Below are 18,624 nucleotides of genomic sequence, written 5' to 3'. Positions count from 1 at the left end.
CGGGATGCCGCCGGCCGGGCCCCCTGACCTGGCCGGGATGTCCCGAACCGAGGCCGGGTCCCGGAGCGGCCCCGCGGGTCCCTCAGAGGCCGGCCCGGGGCAGGAGAGGGCGCCCCCTGCCGGCCGCCCGCGCCCACGTGCGTTCCCCCCCGCGCGGCGCCGCCGGCGCGCAGCCAATGGGGGAGCGGGGAGGGCGTGTCCCAGCGGCCGCCGCCGCCAATGGGAGCGCGGAGCCGCGGCGGGAGGCGTGGCCGGGCGCGCGCCGCGGCGATCCCCGGTGCCGCGGGCGGGCAGGGCGCACTCGGGCCGCGCTCCCGTCGCTGCGCTGCGCGCTCGGCCCTGCCGCCGCACTACCATGTTTGACGGCTGCCTCCTGCCCCTCGTCGTGCCCTGCCTGCTGCTCTGCGGACTGGACGCCGGCACAGGTAGCGCTCCCTGCCGCCCCGGCTCTCTTTCCCCGGCGGCACTGTGGCAGGGTCCGGCCCCGGACGGCAGCGTGCGGGCGCGGAGCGCAGGGCACGCACCGCATCCCCTGCATGGCCGCGGTCCCAGCCCGCGGGATGAACTGCTCCAGGCTTTTGTATTTTCTTTTCCTGTCCTCCCTCTGCTGCTGTAGCGTTCCATGTGGAAAGCTGCTGACTGTCCTTGGCTGCTGCTGCGGTTCGCTCTGCTTTTCCCCTTCTCCCTGCAGAATTTTATTGGGGTTGGTGAAATGCGATGCTTGTGTCTCAGCTATATATATATATATTTTTTAATGATACAAGTAGCTTTAGCGTTTGCTCTATTCGACTCTTCCCTGCACGCTTCTAATATATTTGTATACAGAGAGAAATAAGTCGCCGTGCTCCGCTGGCTCTATTTTCTGCGCAGCCCGTTCACAGTTTCCAGCGCGGGGCTGTCTGCGCTGAAACCCGAGCCGGGGCTGTCCCGGGGAGCGGGGGGTGCCGCAGCCCCCGGCCGCCCCGTCGGGCCGCGGCTGCGGGGTGCGAGCGCCTGAGCCTCTCTCCTTCTCGCCTGCAGCTGGCGGAGCGGAGCTGGAAGTGGTGATCCCGGAGCGAGTGCCGCTGGAGAAGATCCACCTGCTGCCGCCCGGAGGGGATCGCGGCGGCCCCCGGCGCCGGCGGGCAGCGGCGGAGCAGCAGGAGGAGGAGGAGGCCGTGCTGCTCCGCCTGCCCGCCGCCGGCACCGAGCTGTACCTGCACCTCCGCCGCGACCTGCGCTTCCTGGCCCGGGGCTTTGCGGTGGAGCGGCGGCGCGGGGAGGCGCGGCGGCCCCCGCGGGAGCGGCTCTGCTTCTACTCGGGACACGCGTTGAACCGCAGCGACTCCTTCGCCTCCCTCAGCACCTGCGCCGGGCTGGTACTGCCATCGCACCCCGCTCCCCTCCTCAGGGCTGGTTCTGCTATCCCACCCCGCTCCCCTCCTCAGGGCTGGTTCTGCTATCCCACCCCGCTCCCCTCCTCAGGGCTGGTTCTGCCATCGCACCCCGCTCCCCTCCTCAGGGCTGGTTCTGCTATCCCACCCTGCTCCCCTCCTCAGGGCTGGTACTATCAGCCCGATGAGGAGGGATGCCTGTGCTTCACCTGCCCCCAGTGAGGTGACTCTCCTGTCCCCTTACCTCTCAGGCCGTGCTGAGCACCGCTGCTATCCTGTGGTGGGTGTTGTGCCCACCCTGGCACCCTGGCGGGGCCCCAGCCGTCCCTGAGGGGCCTCAGGCCCTGCGGTTCTGTTGTGGGTGGGCAGCAGAACCCAAGGGTGCTGTAGAGGAATGTCCTGGTGGGTGGAACATCTTGTGTCACTGTCCCCCAGCCATGGGGCAGGTGGCTGTGTCCTGCTGGGGGTGATTTGGTGCCATCCCAGCTTGATCCTGTGGCAGCTCTGCAGCTGGCTCTTCCCAGGCTCCTGCCGTCGGTGTTGGGCGGTTCACTGGGAGCTGTGGTTAGGCAGTGCTCCAGCATCGTCAGAGGAACATCCCACTCAGGGGTGATTTTCCCACCACAAGTGTCAGGATTTCTCTGCCCAGGCTGTAGTTTCAGGTGGCTCTGCAGGGCCTGGCTCTCCTCTGAGCATCCTGGCAGGAGCAGGTGATCTTGTGTAGGACAGAAAGTTCCTCAGTGGTGGAGACTGAGATGCTTAAGGCAATGAGTAGTTTGCAATTATTGTTGATAGCTTGAAAGTACTTCAGGAAGTCAGCGGGGCATTAGGAGGTGATTCCCAGCAGATGATCCTGGGAAGTGTGCCTGTCAGAACAGACCTGATGATGGAGATTTATTCTTAAACCATAGTGAGAAGCAGTTCATGCTCTGCCCTCGGGGCTCCAGCCTTCGTTCCAGAGCCATTTGAGGGCGCTGTGCCTCAGGATTAAAAAAAACCCAACAAACAGAGATGCTGAGGTCTGACTGGCGCTGAAGTTGAGCTGAGTTCCTCCGAGGGAAGCTTAAAACTAATGTCTCTAGTTCAAAGCCTTAAAATCACTAACAGCTCTATTCCTTTGTCAGCAGGCATGCTTTTTTTAATCTTGTTGGGCTTCCAAAGCTGGAAAGCACAAACAAGCAGGGGAAGAACCTTAAAAAAAATAGGAATGTAGTTGTAGGCACAGTATTAACCTGAGATCCTCAGTATTGCCTGAGATCAAGCAATGGAGGAGGGGGTGAAAAAGCTTGGCAAAATTCCCAGTAGAAAAGCTGAAAAAGAGACAGGACTAGTTAGTCTTTGCTCACTACTCACCAAAAGTGAACAGCAATATTGCAGAACCTGTTTGGATCATGGAAATTCTAAGCAATGGCTAAATTGACATGACTGAGCTGGATCAACCTGGGATCAGTGTCAAAGCTGCTGGTTTGTGCTACCTCTTGGAGACAAAGCCCTGTGTGTTAGTGTTGGTAAAGCTCTGCTTGCCTTTGCCTGTGCAGCTGGTCCTGGGAGTGCTGACAGTGGTGTGGGCAGATGTGTTGAGAGAGAGGTGTTTCTGCATGTTGGGATACTCCTTCCCTATTAAAGGAATCCATTCATCCTCTTCATTCAGATAATCACCAGGAATGGCAAAGGGCTAAGAGCAGGTGCTTGGTACGTTTGAGTGAGTTAAGGTTAAAACGCCCTGGTGGGCTCAAAACTAGAGAACAGAAAACTCCAGTGTATTGAGGGTGAGCCTGAACTTAAGACAGATGAAATTAAACTTAAGATGAACCTCATTAATTACTGAAATGGTTTCACTGAAATAATCCATACCACCATGTAGATGAACCTTCCTATTTCTAGCTAAGTGGACCATTTTGGTTTCTTAAGTCTCTCTTTAAACATGAAACAGCTCATTTAAACATTCATTTTAGGCTGCTTTCAATGTTCACACAGCCTTTTGCAGTGGCCACACTAAACCAGCGTACCTGTAGTGAAAGCTGTGCAGTTTAGTGGTAAGATGTTTTCTGGGATCAGAAAAATCAAAAGTTTGCCCCAAATTGTCTAGGAAGTCTTTAATCTGCCATGAGTTGAATTGAGAGCAGGTGACTCTAGAGCCTGAAATTTTTTGCCGTCTAGTCTGGCAATTTAAAATACGAAGACCATCACTTTAAAAAAAAATTTATTTTTATTTTCCCAGTGCTTCCTTGAGCCCTGTTTGCTGCAGAAAGAATAAAGCTTTGCACTCAGCAGCAGCTTCACAGGTGGGACATGGGCCAGACCTGCTGGGCTAGAGGAAAGACCTTGGTAGTGGAAACCTTGCAGCCTGTTTGTCCTGGCATTTGTCTTCTAAGTAGTTCTAGTGCTGTAGTGGGGGATTTCTTGAAAAATCCAGCAGGGAATTTTAGAGTTCATTGGACTCTAACTGGGTGATCAGGACATCTCCTTCAGAAAAGCTGGTTGCTAAGGAGTGGGCAGTAATGCTGTGTCCTGATCTCCAGCTGGCTCAGGCCTTGCTGTGATCATATTCCCAGCCATGCCATAAATCATACCTAAAGTGATATAAAATGATCGGGGCAAGTGGAGTTCTAGTAAAAACAAAATCTGACACAGTGGCATGAAAAATGAGCTGCAGCCAGACTTAGCAATTGTTTCCTGGTGATGATACCAGATTCCCTGTGTGGCATCTGAAGGTTGGGGTCTGGTTTTTAAGCTCTGCTCACAGATGCTGCTGTTAACCAGTGCTGTAGTTTCCTGCTTTAGGAAGGGTAGCCATGCTCTCGGGGCTGTGTGAGGTCAGACTGAGGTAAGGGCTGCTGTACCCAAGGTGTGATCATTGAGGTACAGCTGAAGTACCTCATGTGAGGATGCTCCAGCCCTCCTGTTCCTTGTGCCAAGCTGGGAATTCAGCCTAGGCAGGAGGTGCTCTGTTCCTGGAAAGTGCTGCTGCCTTCCCCGTGGCAGCAGTGTCCTCAGGGGAGTGCAGCTGTGCCAACACTTGGATTCTGGCCACAGCTCAGAGCTGCACTGTCCTCTGTGCTGGGCACTCACAGACAGGTCTGCAGCCCCTGGGACTATCACTAGGAGACAGCAGCCAGTACAGGAACTTTATTTTTTTGAAAGTTCCAGCTTTGTAAGGCCACAGTTGAGTCACTGTCACGTGCTGTAGTGCTGGACTGCAGCATCAGCCCCTTACAGCTGGTGTAGGTTTTTCAAATTTCTCATACCTGCATTTTGGAAACAGTTACAGTTTTAAGAGGGTCATGAGTCCATATCAAAATAAGCATTATACTTAGAAATGAACTTGAAAACTGTTCAGGAACCAAAAGGTGAAAATCACTGGGATGCGTTTAGAGGTTTCATTCTAAATAACTTCCATTTTATAATCCAGTATCTTTGATCTTGGGCTCAGTATTGCTCTTTGGCTTGTCTCTAAATAAAATGGCTTATCCTTTTTAGTTGAGGTAAGAGTTTGTGCCTCCCTCATGTTCATGCTAGTTCATGTAACATTTTCAAACCCCAGTTTTGTCTCCTTTGAACTTCATTGTGCAGACTGGATTGGTGGAAATAGATAATGCACATTCCAAGGGCTCATGGAGTGAGAACAGTGATTTTTCTCTATGTAGGGTGGAATAGACTAATTGAAACTGCACCTTAAAAAATGCATGCTGGAATTTGGGAAAACCTAAATATTTTGTAGTAATGTCTCATGCAATCTGCTCAGAGAAGAAAAGGGATCCTTTTCTACCAAGCTTTGGGTACATTTGACTTCCTGCATCTTCTGGTGGACAAATCTTGCAGCTTGTTAAAATATTTCTGGATGGTGGCTCTTCATTCTGGTGCGTCCTGTTCACTTAGGACCATCCATAAACTTTGTGAGGGTGTAGATGTAAACAAAGACCGATAAGAACATGTATCTGGACTTCTTAAGGTCTCTGAAGTCCCACTGATATCCAGGTGGTTGTAAGTGCCTTGCAGGACCTGGATGTCCAGGTGTGGGTTTGGACCCTGTCTGGAAGGGCACTGAGGGCAGAGAGAGCTGAGTAGGTTGAACTGCAACCTCTAGGGAATGAGCAGTAACTCCAAGGACTCCTGGTAAAACAGTAAATCTGCTCTGTCCTTGGGAAAGAGAGGAACAGGGATGAAGAGGCCACAGTCTGGCAGGTTTAGGCCAGTCTGGTTGTGAGGGGTGAGTGAGTGACAAAGATGAGCACTTCCCTGATGGTTCATCCTGTGCCATAGGTACCTTAGGTTGGTGAATTGTCCCTCTGGAGGAGTTTACCTTCCTTCATTCTCTGCAGAGGGAGGCAGTGCCTGGTTCAGAGCAGCTGCTGCAGCTCGGTGAACTCCATCCCTGGCCAGTGAAGTGTTTTCTGCATGCACCAGGGCAGTGCTGCCCTTCAGGTGACTCTGGAGCCTCTGCTGCTGTGGGAAGCAGGGCAGAGCAGGCGTGTGGGGGATTATAAGATGATACAATTTCCCCTGAGGAAACCTTCAGCTCCTGTCTGGGAGAGGAGCTGTCTGGCATTCATCCATAGCTGGGCCATGAGCTGAAAAGTTAAACATCTTAATATTATTATGCTGGGTTTCCTTGTGCTGGGATTTTCTTTCCTGTTGCACAGGGGACAAGAGGGAGAACATGTTGGGGTTTCCTTCTTTAGCAGAGTTGGGGGCCAGGACAGATTTTCCTCTCAGAATTGAGTGTAAACCTGAAATTACTCTGGAACAAGACTTCATTTAAAACTCTTTCAGTTTGATTGAATTGCACTTTTAAATAATAACCAACAAAAGCTGAAACATGGTTAATAAGGATGGGACTAAAACGCACATGAAGTTAATTAAACTGTATTTGTGGGTTGTTTTGTTCTTCACTTTAAACATTAACTTCCTTTTAACTTTGAGGAAATGGTTAAACAACGATTTACAGCGTAACAGTTGAGAAATTGAGAAGAGGATGGAATTTGTCAGATGTTTAAATCTGTTCTCTTTTCAGAGTGTTCCTATGTATGTAACTAATGAACACTTAGGAGCAAGAGAAAAATCTGTTAAAGATTCAGCATTTCACAGATCTCCTTCAAAGATGTTGTGAAAATAAAAAGGGCTGGAAAAACAGTGTAACTGTTGGAGAGTATTAACATAAGGGAAGGTTGAGAACCATATGCAGAGCGCACTGAGAATTTGGATCCCTGTTCTGAGCAAGCCCTGGAGCTTCAGTAGCTCCACCAGCACTACCAGGGCACAGGAACAGAACAGTGAAGCCAAGGAGGCAGGTTGGGATCATACAAAGGCTGTTTTACTACTGTCATTCCAGTGACACGGTGTGAGGACCTTCCACCTTTTCCTGCTGTCATTTAGCCCAAGTAAAGCTCCACTGGAAAGTGATTTGTAGCAGGGGGGTAGTACAAGAGTAGATCACAGAGTGAGCAGGTTGCTTGAGTGACCCCTGTGTGTGAAACCCTGGATAAGAGCACATGGGAATGTTTTGGTGGTGAGCACTGTTGAGCTGTCTTCTAAAATAAGGATATGAAATATCCTTAATGTGAAAGATCTTGCCACTGTTAAATGCAGTGGTGAGTGGGGCTGTAGTGGGAAGTGTAGATTATTGTTTGTTTTAATCAACTTGTCAGTTTGCCTGCCTTTGGAGGCTGAAATCATTCCAGCCTTTCCTGTTAGCAGAGCTCCAGGGTTCTGTCAGCTGCGTGGTCTGCCCCTACCAAAATTAAATTGGTAAAATTAATGCAGATGATGGTGAACTCCTGCACTTCTCTGAATTTTTGGGCTCCTGATGACTCCTGTGTCCCCAGGATGTTGGGACTGGGCAGCAGTTGCTTTTCCCAACATTCAGCAATCCCAGATCCTGGGCTCCCACAGAGAGAGAAGGATGGGAGGGAGTATCCCAGCTTTTGATATACATCTCCTCAAGCAAATGGGAATTGGAATTCATTTAATTGGAATGATTTCCAGAGATGTGGGAAAAGTAGCTCTGAGGGTTACATGGTCTTCTGTTTTACTTCCTTATTTTCAAAATCCAAAGCCTTCTTCAGTCCCTGAATTCGTACAGACAAGAGAAGAAAAGCACAGAGCCTTTGCCCGGTGCTGATGTCTGATCTCTCATGCTGGGATTAGCACAGAGCAGGATTTGGAGGATTTGAGGGATGCATTTCTTATGAAAAAAAAGCAAAATAATGACCAGACTATTCAAGTTCCAGGGTCCAAAAAATCTTCTCTGGGCCAACAGGTTTGGGGACTCTTTAGAACCCAGCTGACAGGTCTGGGGGAAGTTTTAACTCCTAGGGATAATTTACAGGCTTCATCATGCAAACTCTTCTTGCTTGAAACTATTTGCCTTGACAGATTGAGCTTGAGATGCCTCCCAACATATTCCAGGGTGAAGACTCATGGCTCTTTCTCTCCATAGGTTTCACAATTCCACAGCAAATGTGAAACATAACTCTTTTCCAATGGTTTAAATTATTTTCACTCTTGATGCCAGAAAATTGGGATAATGTTAGGTGGTGATGAAACTGACTTCTTCTTATATATTTTTGGCACCAGCTGAAATGGTTGGCGGTCTGTCAGGAGCTCTGGTGTGGTGTTTAGCACCATGGCACCAGATTTAAAGCACTTCTTCTAAATAATTAAAACCTATATTAAAAAAGAGGGCTGGGGCTACCTCCCAGGTGGAAGATTGGAACAAGGAGGGGAAGTAGTGGAGAACGTTGTAAAGGAGGCTGGAAGAAGAAGTCACTAGAGCTTTTGCTGTCTCTGAAGCAATTCTGACAAAGCCCAACTTGTGATTTAGGTGAAAAGGCAGCCCTTTGGACACTCCAGGGCACAGTGGGTCTTGTAAACTGGTGAGCATTCTGTAGGGCCTAGGAATAATGTTGGGTTTTCTCTGAATATAGGAAGTGCCAAGGCATTTTATCCTTAAGCAATTCCCCTGCTCCAAGAACAAGGTCTCTTTTGGAAGGTCCCTAAAGAGGTGTCTCAACTCCTCAGAGACAGGGGAGTGATTGTCTCTGCTGTGCTTTGCAGCCATGGCCAGTGGAGACAGCAACTTTTACAGTTCTGTTCATATCCAAGCACTCTTTATAAATCAGTGACCCTTTCTGAGACACCCTGGTTTCCTCTGAATGTTGTTCAGTTCATGTGGCTGTCAAAGGAGGGGAGCTCTCATTTCTGCTAGCAGAAATTCCTCTTGCTGGAAATACTGGGCCAAAGGGATTTCCTGGGTGTACGTGAGGACTGAATTTGGCAGAGAGGTGTGGAAATGTACAATATACAGTATGTATGTAATGTGTATTATAAATCATAGTAGTACAGTCAGCTGTTAAACATACAGCATTGGGATGTACATGCAGAGCATTTCTTTGGAGAGCTGCCTGGCTGGCACAGAATGTGGGGAGGGGGGGACCAGAAAAGTCTGGCCTCTCTTTTTATGTATAGGATGGGTGTTGGAGCTCTCTGGAAGCACCTTTACCTCTCAGGTGCATCTGGCAGACCAGATGAGCCCTTCTGTTGTTAACACAAGTTAAATCAGACCTCAAAATTTGTCTCAAGGGGGAGGTACATGGCAGAGCTGTGTTTTGAAACTTTTAAGTACAGTATAAATAATCACTGGATTAGTACAATGAAAAGTAAGAACCCCTCATTGTAAATATTCACTTTGTGCAAAGAGTTACGACCTCAGTGTTGATTACTAAACCTGGAGGCTTTGTTAAGTTTTAAGGTGGTAACTTTGCTTTCACTCTCTTCTCTTCATGCCAGAAAAGGAGTGGAAAAATAATAAAAAAATCCTTAAAAGCTCTGAGCTGAGAGCAGAGGAGGGCTCTCCTGGGGCAGAAACTGGCTTCCAAAGGTATTCTTGCCAGCCCTGGTGTAAGGTCTGGACTTGGTGCAAGGAAGGCAGGGATTTAATGCTCTGACCTGGACCCTATGGAGTTATTTGGGCAGGGTCTTTGCCTTCCTAGTGTCAGTTATTCCAGGGATGGTGGAAAATCCTGAAACTGGGACAGTACAACAGTCCATTCCTGACTTCACCTCTGAAACTCAACCTGTGGCTTGCAGGGAGAGCAGAGCTGACTGTGTGGCCCTCAGTGTAGTCAGGAAGAGGTATTTGGTCCCAAAAAATGCGTGTGACTCTGCAAGTCACCGTTGCATCAGTTCACTCAGTGTTCCTTGTGAGGGTGGTGCACACAGGGGCCTCCTGTGTGCAGGCAGTGTCACCTCTGTGCTCTGAGACAGTAAATTTCATTCAGTAGCAGGGCAGTCCTGGCAGTCGGAGAGGTGATTTTGAAGGGATTTCTGTTAACAGGATTTATTTGTCCTCATGTGAGCTGAGCATCTCGTAAAACACACATATTTGTGGGGCTGTGTCTGAAGGGAGAGGTAGAAGGGAAAGGAAAAATGTTGACAGGAATCCCCACCTTCCCTTTGTGCATTGTTTCTAAATAGTGCTCAGTGATATAAAAAATAAATAAGAGAAGCAGATGAAGTTCTTTAGTCTGTATTACACAGGCTGAACACGACCATAATCACATCATTTCCTCACAGTGCAAATGACTGCAGTGAAATCACCTGGGTTTCAGACTGGCTTGGATAGACAAGGCTTGGGTACCAAACTGATGGGGTTTTTTGTTCTTTTTTGTGGACAGGTTGGCTACATCCAGCTTGGATCAGAGCACCTGCTGATCCAACCTGTGAATGCATCTGAGACCTCGTTCAGTGGGAAGGAACATTTCATCAGGCGAAGACGAGCCACCAAACCTGGCCATCCCACCAAACCTGGCCATCCCACCAAACCTGGCCATCCCACCAAGCCCCGCAGCTCTGAGGAGCACTGCAAGGTTGTAGCAGGTGAGCTTGGAGTGGCTCCAGAGAGAGCAGCTGTGAGAATTCTGTTTGTATTTTGAAATTCTGGTGGTTGGGCAGCTGGAGCTGGGGAAGGATGGCACATGTGAGTGAATCCTGTTGCTGCTTCAGGCAGGAGTCACATCACAGACATGGAAGTTGTCAGGGCATGTGCTGTAACACTGGACTGGTGAGATGATAAATTCTGCTCTAATCTTGCAGTGTGACCACTGCTCAGGGAGGGATTCACTGCGTTTTTAGCAAAAGTTCAGGTTTTCTTAACTGAAGTCAGCGTTGATGGGGGCTCTTCCATCTCACCTTTCCACTGGAGTTATGCTGAGCAGACAGGGATAGAATAGTGATCCTCACATTTCAGGGTGTGGAAACCATCACTTCAGCTATTTTGATATAATTTAATCAGAAGTATCATCTGTGGAGTCTAACTCCAGGGATCCAGCTCATAATAGGATAAAGGGATACCTGGAGATGGAAGAGATGCACAGATTGTCTTTCAAAACAATCTGTTTTCTTTTTCAGCTTCTCATGCCATCATTCTTTCTTCTGACTAACAGAGCACATGATCCATGTCAGGGTCAACTGAGCAGACTTCGTATTATTTTATGGTTTTTAATTGCTTTGTGTAAGGGCTTGTGTGCATTTGGAGCTAACGGAGGTAGTTCAGCAAGGTGATTTTTTTTAACTAGGAGGTTGATTTTGCTTTTTCTGTCTGGTGTTTGACTCATCAAACCTAAGCTCTATCTGATAAAACAGCTGTTATATCATATATTATAATTTCCTATCATTTTTCAGGAGAAAATGGCCAACTCTGTTCATTGATAATATCCTGTCTTCTCCTACTTTCAAAGTCACACAGTCAAATTGCCTGGTATAAACTATTTTTTGACTTCCTTAGAGCAATTTAATTTTATCTTTTCTGGAATTCTTTCTGGGTGTGTTGCAGAGGGATTATTTTTAAGGAATTTTGTGAAATCTCTTCATTAGGTTACACTGTTCCTGTATTTTGTGTTCCTTTCCTTCCTCTCCTGCTTTCTCCTGGATGGATTGCATAAATGGAGTAGTGGGTTCTGCTACTGGGCTGCTAAAGGGGCTAAATGGTGAGCAGGGCTGGGGGGTTTTCTGGGTACAGGAGTGAGAATCACTGGTGTGGGAAGAGCTGAGTGCTCAGGGACAAGGGCTGCTGTTGGACATGGAAGGATGTGGCAGCAACAGGAGGCACAAAAATCTTCCTTGTGGGAACAGCAGTGGAATTGGCCTGAAGAAGTTCACTGGAGTAAGCAGCCAGGAGCCTGAAGTTTGCCTGTAAGACTTTGTATCTCAGCTTTTGTGTTTAACCAGACCTGTGCATCAGCAAAACAACCTGTGCTTGCTTCTAAGCTGTGTCCTCCCTGGCAATGCTGCTGGTAAATCTTGCAGCCAGGACCTTTATTTTCTCCTGTATGGAGATGAGCTCTTAATAGTTCAGCAGGTTTATCATTCTCAGGGGTTCAGACTAAGCCAATCTCTCTGATTCTCTGAGAATGAAATCTTGGATCTTGTTACAGTTACAGATCCCTTATGTCTCTTTTCAAAGAAAACATCAGAATTCAGCATCGCTCTGATTTCCCAGCCAAGTTCTGTAGGTGCTGCAGCCCTGTGGTCACAGAAAATGCATTTCAGAATTCTTACACTGTAAAATGAGACAGCCATTAGTTAAAATCTAAATTAAACCAGAATCAGTCCAGGAAATCAGCCTCACCCTTTGGCCACTGAACCTTTTGACTTTTTTTTCTAGGGGCAGGATGCTCCCTGTCCTTGGCAGAGCTGGAATTCCCTCCTGGAGAAGAGGGACTAAATGAAGGAAACTGGGGAGACACTGGGTAATAATTGCATGGGATCACAAAGGGAAAGAGGAGCTGAGTGAGCATGAAGATACTAAAAGAAGACACTGGAAGAAGTATATTTCCAGTGGCACTTCCTTCTTCCTGAAGGCTTCTGGGGAGCCACTGCTACAGCTGGGAACAGAATTCCCATTCCTTGGTTGCTGATTCCTTCTGCTGTGCTAAGAAGGGAGCCAAGCCCCTGCAGTGCTGCTTGGCAGTAGCCCTGTCCTAAAATAATGCAATTGCTCATGGACTGTCCCATTTAAAGGCAGACCTCTGGATGTTTGTCATTATTGAGGGAGATAAATGTAACTTATGGCTGTTAATAGGCTCAGCACATTAATGACCTAATTGCCTCCTGTCTGCTTTGGATTAACTTTTGGATACAAGGAGTTTAGAAATGAAAAAATTAATCCTGTCTGACACACAAAAGGTCATTTTCTAATAAAACTGGGTGGAAGTGACCATCTAGGGGCGTGCTTCCAAAGTTTCTCCTGGAAAAGGTCTCTTTTCAGTGATACTCACCAACATGGACTGGTCAGATTTGCACTAGAGGCTGTTTTCCAGTGGCTTAAAATTTGGCTCACCCAGGCTAAAACTTGGCAGGGAAGGTTGGAGGTTGTAAATACATGGGGATATTTCTATGCCAGACATCTTAGATACAAACCCTGCATTGTGGAATGACAGAGACAGAAAAAGACAGGTCTGTGTAAATACAGTATAAAATGAGTATTTTTCAAGGGCACAGAAATGCCATGCTTAGGCATTTTCCAGTCCTTTACTGCTGTTCTTGTATTTTCTGAATACACAAGAACCACCTCTATATGTATTTTCTTCTTAAAATTCTGTAATTCAGAGGTAGCTGGTATAATCTGGGGTTATTTGGGAATCAAAGTAGAAAACATCAGCTGAAGTTTTAATGCTAATTATTGATCACGTAATAAAAATTTAAACAGGGCTAAATTGCTCAATGACAAATTTCCTGTGATATATGAACTTAATAACTTGTAAAACAAAGGTGCTTGGTGATGTAATGTGTAAGTATTTGGAAGAGGATCAGAAAAGCACTTTAAGAAAGCAAAATTAATTTAATTAGGAAGTGCTTCTGAGGGGACAGAGAGCACAGCTTTCCAAAGGCATTGCCCTTGTGTGCCACCCAGAAATGTGGTGCTCTCCCTGCAGACCCCAGCCTTGGGAGTAGGAAAGTGGCTTGGGGCCAGGTAATGCCATCAGGCTGGTTTGATAAGGGGTGGTTAAAATCTCTAAAACAACTCCTTTAGTCTGAGTGGTGTTACATGTCCTGCAGCACTCAAAATTATTTTTAGGTCTGCAGGAGAACTTTGTGGGAGCCAAATTTCTCCTGGAATAATCTGTATAAGAGGATTAATCTGGCTGTAGTCAAGAATGGGAAAGTACTTATGGTTTTGCATGACTGGATCCTTGAGATTTGAACCTGAAAGTGTCTACTAATGGGTTAAAAAAAAAAATCCCAGGGCTGATGTTTTAATTCCTTTGTTTAAATTCCAAAGTGCTCCCGCAGCAAAGGAGGTATCCCATCACCATGGGCCAGGTGCTATTGTTAGTCATATGATATGTGAATATTTTATTTTTATCACCTGTCATCCAGCAAGAGAGAGAGAGAGTTCAAGTCACAATGCACATTTCTGCTCAGGCATGAACATGAGCCCCTGTGAGGCAAACAGAAAACCTATTAAAAGGTTTCCAGGTGCACATGCAAAGAGGGGGAAGGAAGGGAAGGTTGGGTTTCACTTGCTCTGGAGCAGAGAGATGTGAGGAACAGGAGAAATAGCTTCACACCAGTGATGTAAAACACTTCTCATCTCTGGACACTGGGCAGCATCTGTACAAACCTCCTGTCACACTCTGCTCTCGTTTTAAAGACCAGCTCTGACAACTTCCCTGTCAAAGGTCCTGGAGAAGTGTGTTTGCTATGGAGAGAGTGGAGTCAAAGGGAGTTCTGTTTGCAGGTATTAATACATGCAAGGAAGAATTTCCCTGCAGAAGAGCCAGGCAGGAGAGAAAGATCTTTTGTTAAGGCATCATCTATGATTTTTACAGTGCCCAACCACTGAGAGTTTCTTTCTGTCACTGTGACCTTGTGGCATACAATGAAGCTGTTTCCATGTGACAAGTTCTGCCTCAGCTGAAGTAAATTAAATATTTTTAAAACTATCATGGAACAACAGTAGTTTAACTATTTGCTGAGATTTGGACACATTTTGCATGTTTTCTTTGCCACCAGAGTCTGTGTATAGAAAAATTTTTCAGGTTTTCTTGATTTTGAGAAAATATCAATGTTCAAGATAATCAAACCATGTTGTGAAAGCATAGGAATCTCCTCTAACCATGTCATAAAACTTTTTGTTTCTTTGAGAAAAGTAAGTTCTGTTACAACTTCTCCAAAAGTCTCCAGTGATGTATTAAAGTCTCCCTACATAGAAAGGATTTGATGAAAATATGGTCCAGGAACATGAGAGAGAGCAGCTTGTCTTTGGAGGGAAGGTTGTTATTTCATGTTTATGATATAGACCTCATAAATTACTCTTAAATGTGGGTTTGCTTTAAACCCTTTTGTCAGTTTAAATGAACCAGGTTTCCTTTAATGCAAATGTGCTGCACATACAGTGAAATAGCAGGAAGATCAATATTTTAATTCACAAAATAACAATGTGTTGCTTCACTGCATAGTTACTTTGCAACCTGTTTTAACAATTTATCAAAGCTGGTAATAATTTAAGTAAGTGCTGGTGTGCAGGTATCAAATGTAGGGAAGGCTTTCCCTGAACAGGTATAAATCTTAAACACATGTTACTGCTACATTGCATTTCCCCATCTTTAATCATTGTCTCTTAGCTGTGTTTTCTCTGCAGGTTTGACTTGGCCTGAAAGAGCAGTTGTTATGGCCAAAAACATGTGCACTAAAAATAGAGAGATGTAATGGAACCTGTATTAGTCCATATTAGGAAGCAGCTGTTGGAGAATTAAAGCAGAATTTCAACAATGGGCTCCACAGAAGATGTAATGTGATTAAGTGTTTGCAAGCACAGAAGGATTCCCTGTATCAGGAACTCAGCACTTTGCCCATGGGAGTGTCTCTCACCTCTGTGGATAAATCCCTTGGTTTTTCCAGGTCCCTTTTCTTCCAAATGAGGAGTCTGGGTTTTCCCTGCAAGCCTGTGATTGTTTCCTCATGGCTGATAAACAGCAGCCTCTTGAAGCAGTCTGAGGTTCAGAAGTGTCCTTTTCCATCACATGTGGCAAGTGGGGCTTTACTGCAGGTCTGTTCTGGACTATTCCCTCAGTGTGGATCATGAGGAGTGTGAGGGACTCCAGGTGCTTCTTCCTCTGCTGTCAAGGTGAAAAAGAGACACAAAAAGGAAGTGTAAATGCACATAATGGATGGATTTCTTCCCCTTCCAGAGCAGCTGTGCTGCTCCTTTGTGTGGTTCCTGATAAAGCTGAGTTCTGGTTTCCATTGGAGCCCCATGAAATCCAGCCTGGCAGGTGGTGATGAGCTCAATTGTCAGTGTCTACTGGCCTTGTCTTGGGAGGTTCATGGATATTCCATGGTCATTCTGGCTAGAAAAGCAGAGAGATGGCTCCTGGACTAAGGTAGATAGCTCATCTTTTAGGTGTCTTTGCTTCTTCCATGTTATCACTGCCCATAGCTCAAGGAATGCTCACTGTGTCTGCTCCTGTACCACTAAATTGTTTTGTTTATCTGCCATGAGTCCTTGTTTGTGCCACCAGGAAAGTGTCCTTTCCATGGGAGATGGGTGTACATAATCCAAGGGGTGGGGATCTTTGAATCCTGGTGACCATTGAGCAGAGATCACAGTGTTTATCCTGTCCTGTCTCACAGACCTGCCATTAAAACGAAGTCCTGATGAGTTGTGTTGATGCCTGAGTTTGTTTTGCAGAAAAATAAGGTTATGACTGATGTGTCCAAGCCACAGACTAACTTGGATAAAAATCCTTGCAGTAAAATCTCAGTGGTGTTTTTAGATGCAGCTCAGAGTTCATGACTTCTGTCTCAAGTTCTTGTTTGCTGCTGTGCCAGAGAAATAGTCATGAACTTGTGATTTGGTATGAAAGTGGCTGTTTGGGAGAAAGAAAAATAAACAAAAAAATAAACAAAACAAAATAAAAAAGCAGAACAAAACCATTTTTGGAAGGTGAATTAGGGAATAATGGATCATTCTTCTCTGCAATATTTTTTCCTAGTAGTTGATACCTGACTTTGTCTGCCATTCTAGTCAAAGAGAAATTGGAGATGCAGTTTTGTAGAACAGGGTATTAAAAATGAGAGGACAGCTCTCTGTAATTAGCTGTTCTTTCAATGAGCAACCATTTGTAATTCCTGAACTTCAGGCAACCCACTGGCATCAGCTGGCTGTGGTAAATCTGAATTTCCAAGGTTTTGGTGAAGATAAAACAGGCCAAGGCACAGAAATAATTCTTGTGCTGCATCCTGGCAGAGGCCAAGGGGCTCCATGTCTGGGATTAATCACCTTTGAGAGGTGCTTCTAACCTGCTGCTGGTACCAGGGACATTTTGTGACATCCTGTCCCTCTGATAATTCAGCAGTGACAGAGGGTTTTAGGTTGAGTAGTGAGAATACACCTCAAGGACTTCCTTTCTTTAATTTCTAGGCTTGGTTTGTGTGCAGGATCCCCCTTTTCTTTCTGTTTTGCTTTGAAGAGGTGGCGATTTTTTCTTTTAGGTGAAGCTACTACAGCCTGCCTAATGTAAGTACCAATCAGAGGTTCTCTGGAAACTCCTGGGGCTTAGGGAGAATTAATTTTAGCTGTTTGCCCCACTTGAATACCTTCTCTTCCTTTTTATGCTGCTGAAATAACAGAACATGGTAAAACAGAGCTTGCCTTCCTCCGAGGACATGTGGACATGTTAAAGGGGTCATGGGAGAAGGGAAGGGAGCAAAGGGCTCCTGAGGAAGAGCTGGAGAGGGTTTTTAAGGCAGCAATCAAAAAGAATTTCTGAGGAGAAATCTGGCCTTGCAGAAAGGATTTTGCAGTTTAACTTTTACTTGTGGCTTTTGTTGAATGGCATCCAGAAAGTGTCAGTGGGTTTAGCAAGAATGAGGTAGCTAAAATTACAAAGGGAAAGATTAGGCAGGAAAAAATAGTAGAATAGTGTAGGAGAAGAGGTTGCTTTTAGATGAGTCTGGGAAATACAGTTGGAAGGGAGGTAGTAGGAGCAGGAAAGGACTCTGCACTTACAGCAAGAATCTGCCAAAAGCCAGACAGTGCTAGACAGTGCTTTTGGTGTGTAATAGGAAAAGGTCATTTGGGGCGGTTGTTCTGGAATTGCACATCTGTTGAGTTGCCATAAAAAGCACTGAACATCAGGAGTTTTCTACAGAGGCCTCAGAAGAGCCTTGTTGGGGACTCTGGTTCTTCCCATTCTGGGGGAGACCGCAAAGGCTGCAGGACATGGTGTGATCATGTGGCTTTGAAGGTGATGAGCCAGGGAAGGGTAAATGAAAGTCACCTAATGAACATGTGCAGTGTCACAGCCATTTCTTGCTGAGGATCTGGGGGTGTTTCACCCTTCTTCCTTCACCCTTCACCTCACAATCCTGAATTTTGTGGATTTTTTTGGCCCAATAGACTGTATAACACACTGTCAGAGTGGCCAAAGAGTAATGTCCCCTGTGCCCAGTCACCTGCAGCATGTATGTGCTGTGTTGTAGATGGACTGTTTCAGCTCATATTTCATATTAAATTCTCTAACCTCTTAGGCAAGGAACACCTGATTCCTAAAATCATGTGCTGTGTGCTCCCTGCAATGTAAACCCCTCTGACAGCTCCTGCCCATGGTTTATGGCCTCTTGTACCTTCACACTAACACTTAACATCTGCACCACAAAATTTGTAACATCAGTTTGTTCAAATAAAGAATCCACCAAGCACTTAATCCTTGTTTTAATGGCTGATGTTTATTTTAGTTTGGGGTTTCATGTACTCATGGAGGGATTCTCTGCCCATTGTCCATAAATCTTGCAGGGCAGGAATGACACTTCTCTGTGCTTACTTGTTTCTGAAGTGAGGTTCTAGAGATGGGGCATTTTTATTTTTTGGAAACCTCCATTAAGCCGTCTCACTTTCAGGTATGAGCTGCAAATGCACTTAATGTGAATTTTTCCTGTTGGTTTTGGATCTTTCTCTTCATCAAACATCCGTGATTACAGGACATGGGCATTTCCTTTCTCTCTGTTATGGTTCATCCATGCAAATGCCTTGTTTTCTCTATGTGCTTGATTAGTCTGGAAAATTATTAGTGCTTGTGGCAGGCAGGAGGATGCAAAGAGAGACCACTGAAAAAGTGGACAGAAAGGATAAAATAATTTACCCTATGGAGGAGCTACAAATTTGAAAAATCTCTCCTTTTTTAAGTAGCTGGTGTTTCTGTGCCTGTTCTGGAGGGTTCAGCAGTGACCTCCTGAGCTTTTTGTGGGC

General features: G+C 46.2%; 1 protein-coding gene across 1 annotated transcript in view; it reads left to right on the top strand.

The window, feature by feature from the left end:
- Positions 1-355: 355 nt before the first annotated feature.
- ADAMTS17 (ADAM metallopeptidase with thrombospondin type 1 motif 17) overlaps positions 356-18,624 on the top strand; it is a 153,518-nt gene continuing 135,249 nt past the window's right edge. The window contains exons 1-3 of the mRNA XM_062501440.1: positions 356-425; positions 1,021-1,358; positions 10,049-10,250. Of these exons, the coding sequence (XP_062357424.1) occupies positions 356-425; positions 1,021-1,358; positions 10,049-10,250 (610 nt within the window). The remainder of the gene's footprint in view (positions 426-1,020; positions 1,359-10,048; positions 10,251-18,624) is intronic.

This window comes from Cinclus cinclus, chromosome 13 (assembly GCF_963662255.1).
Source record: "Cinclus cinclus chromosome 13, bCinCin1.1, whole genome shotgun sequence".
Taxonomy (NCBI): domain Eukaryota; kingdom Metazoa; phylum Chordata; class Aves; order Passeriformes; family Cinclidae; genus Cinclus; species Cinclus cinclus.
This window is presented reverse-complemented; position numbering and strand designations above follow the sequence as displayed.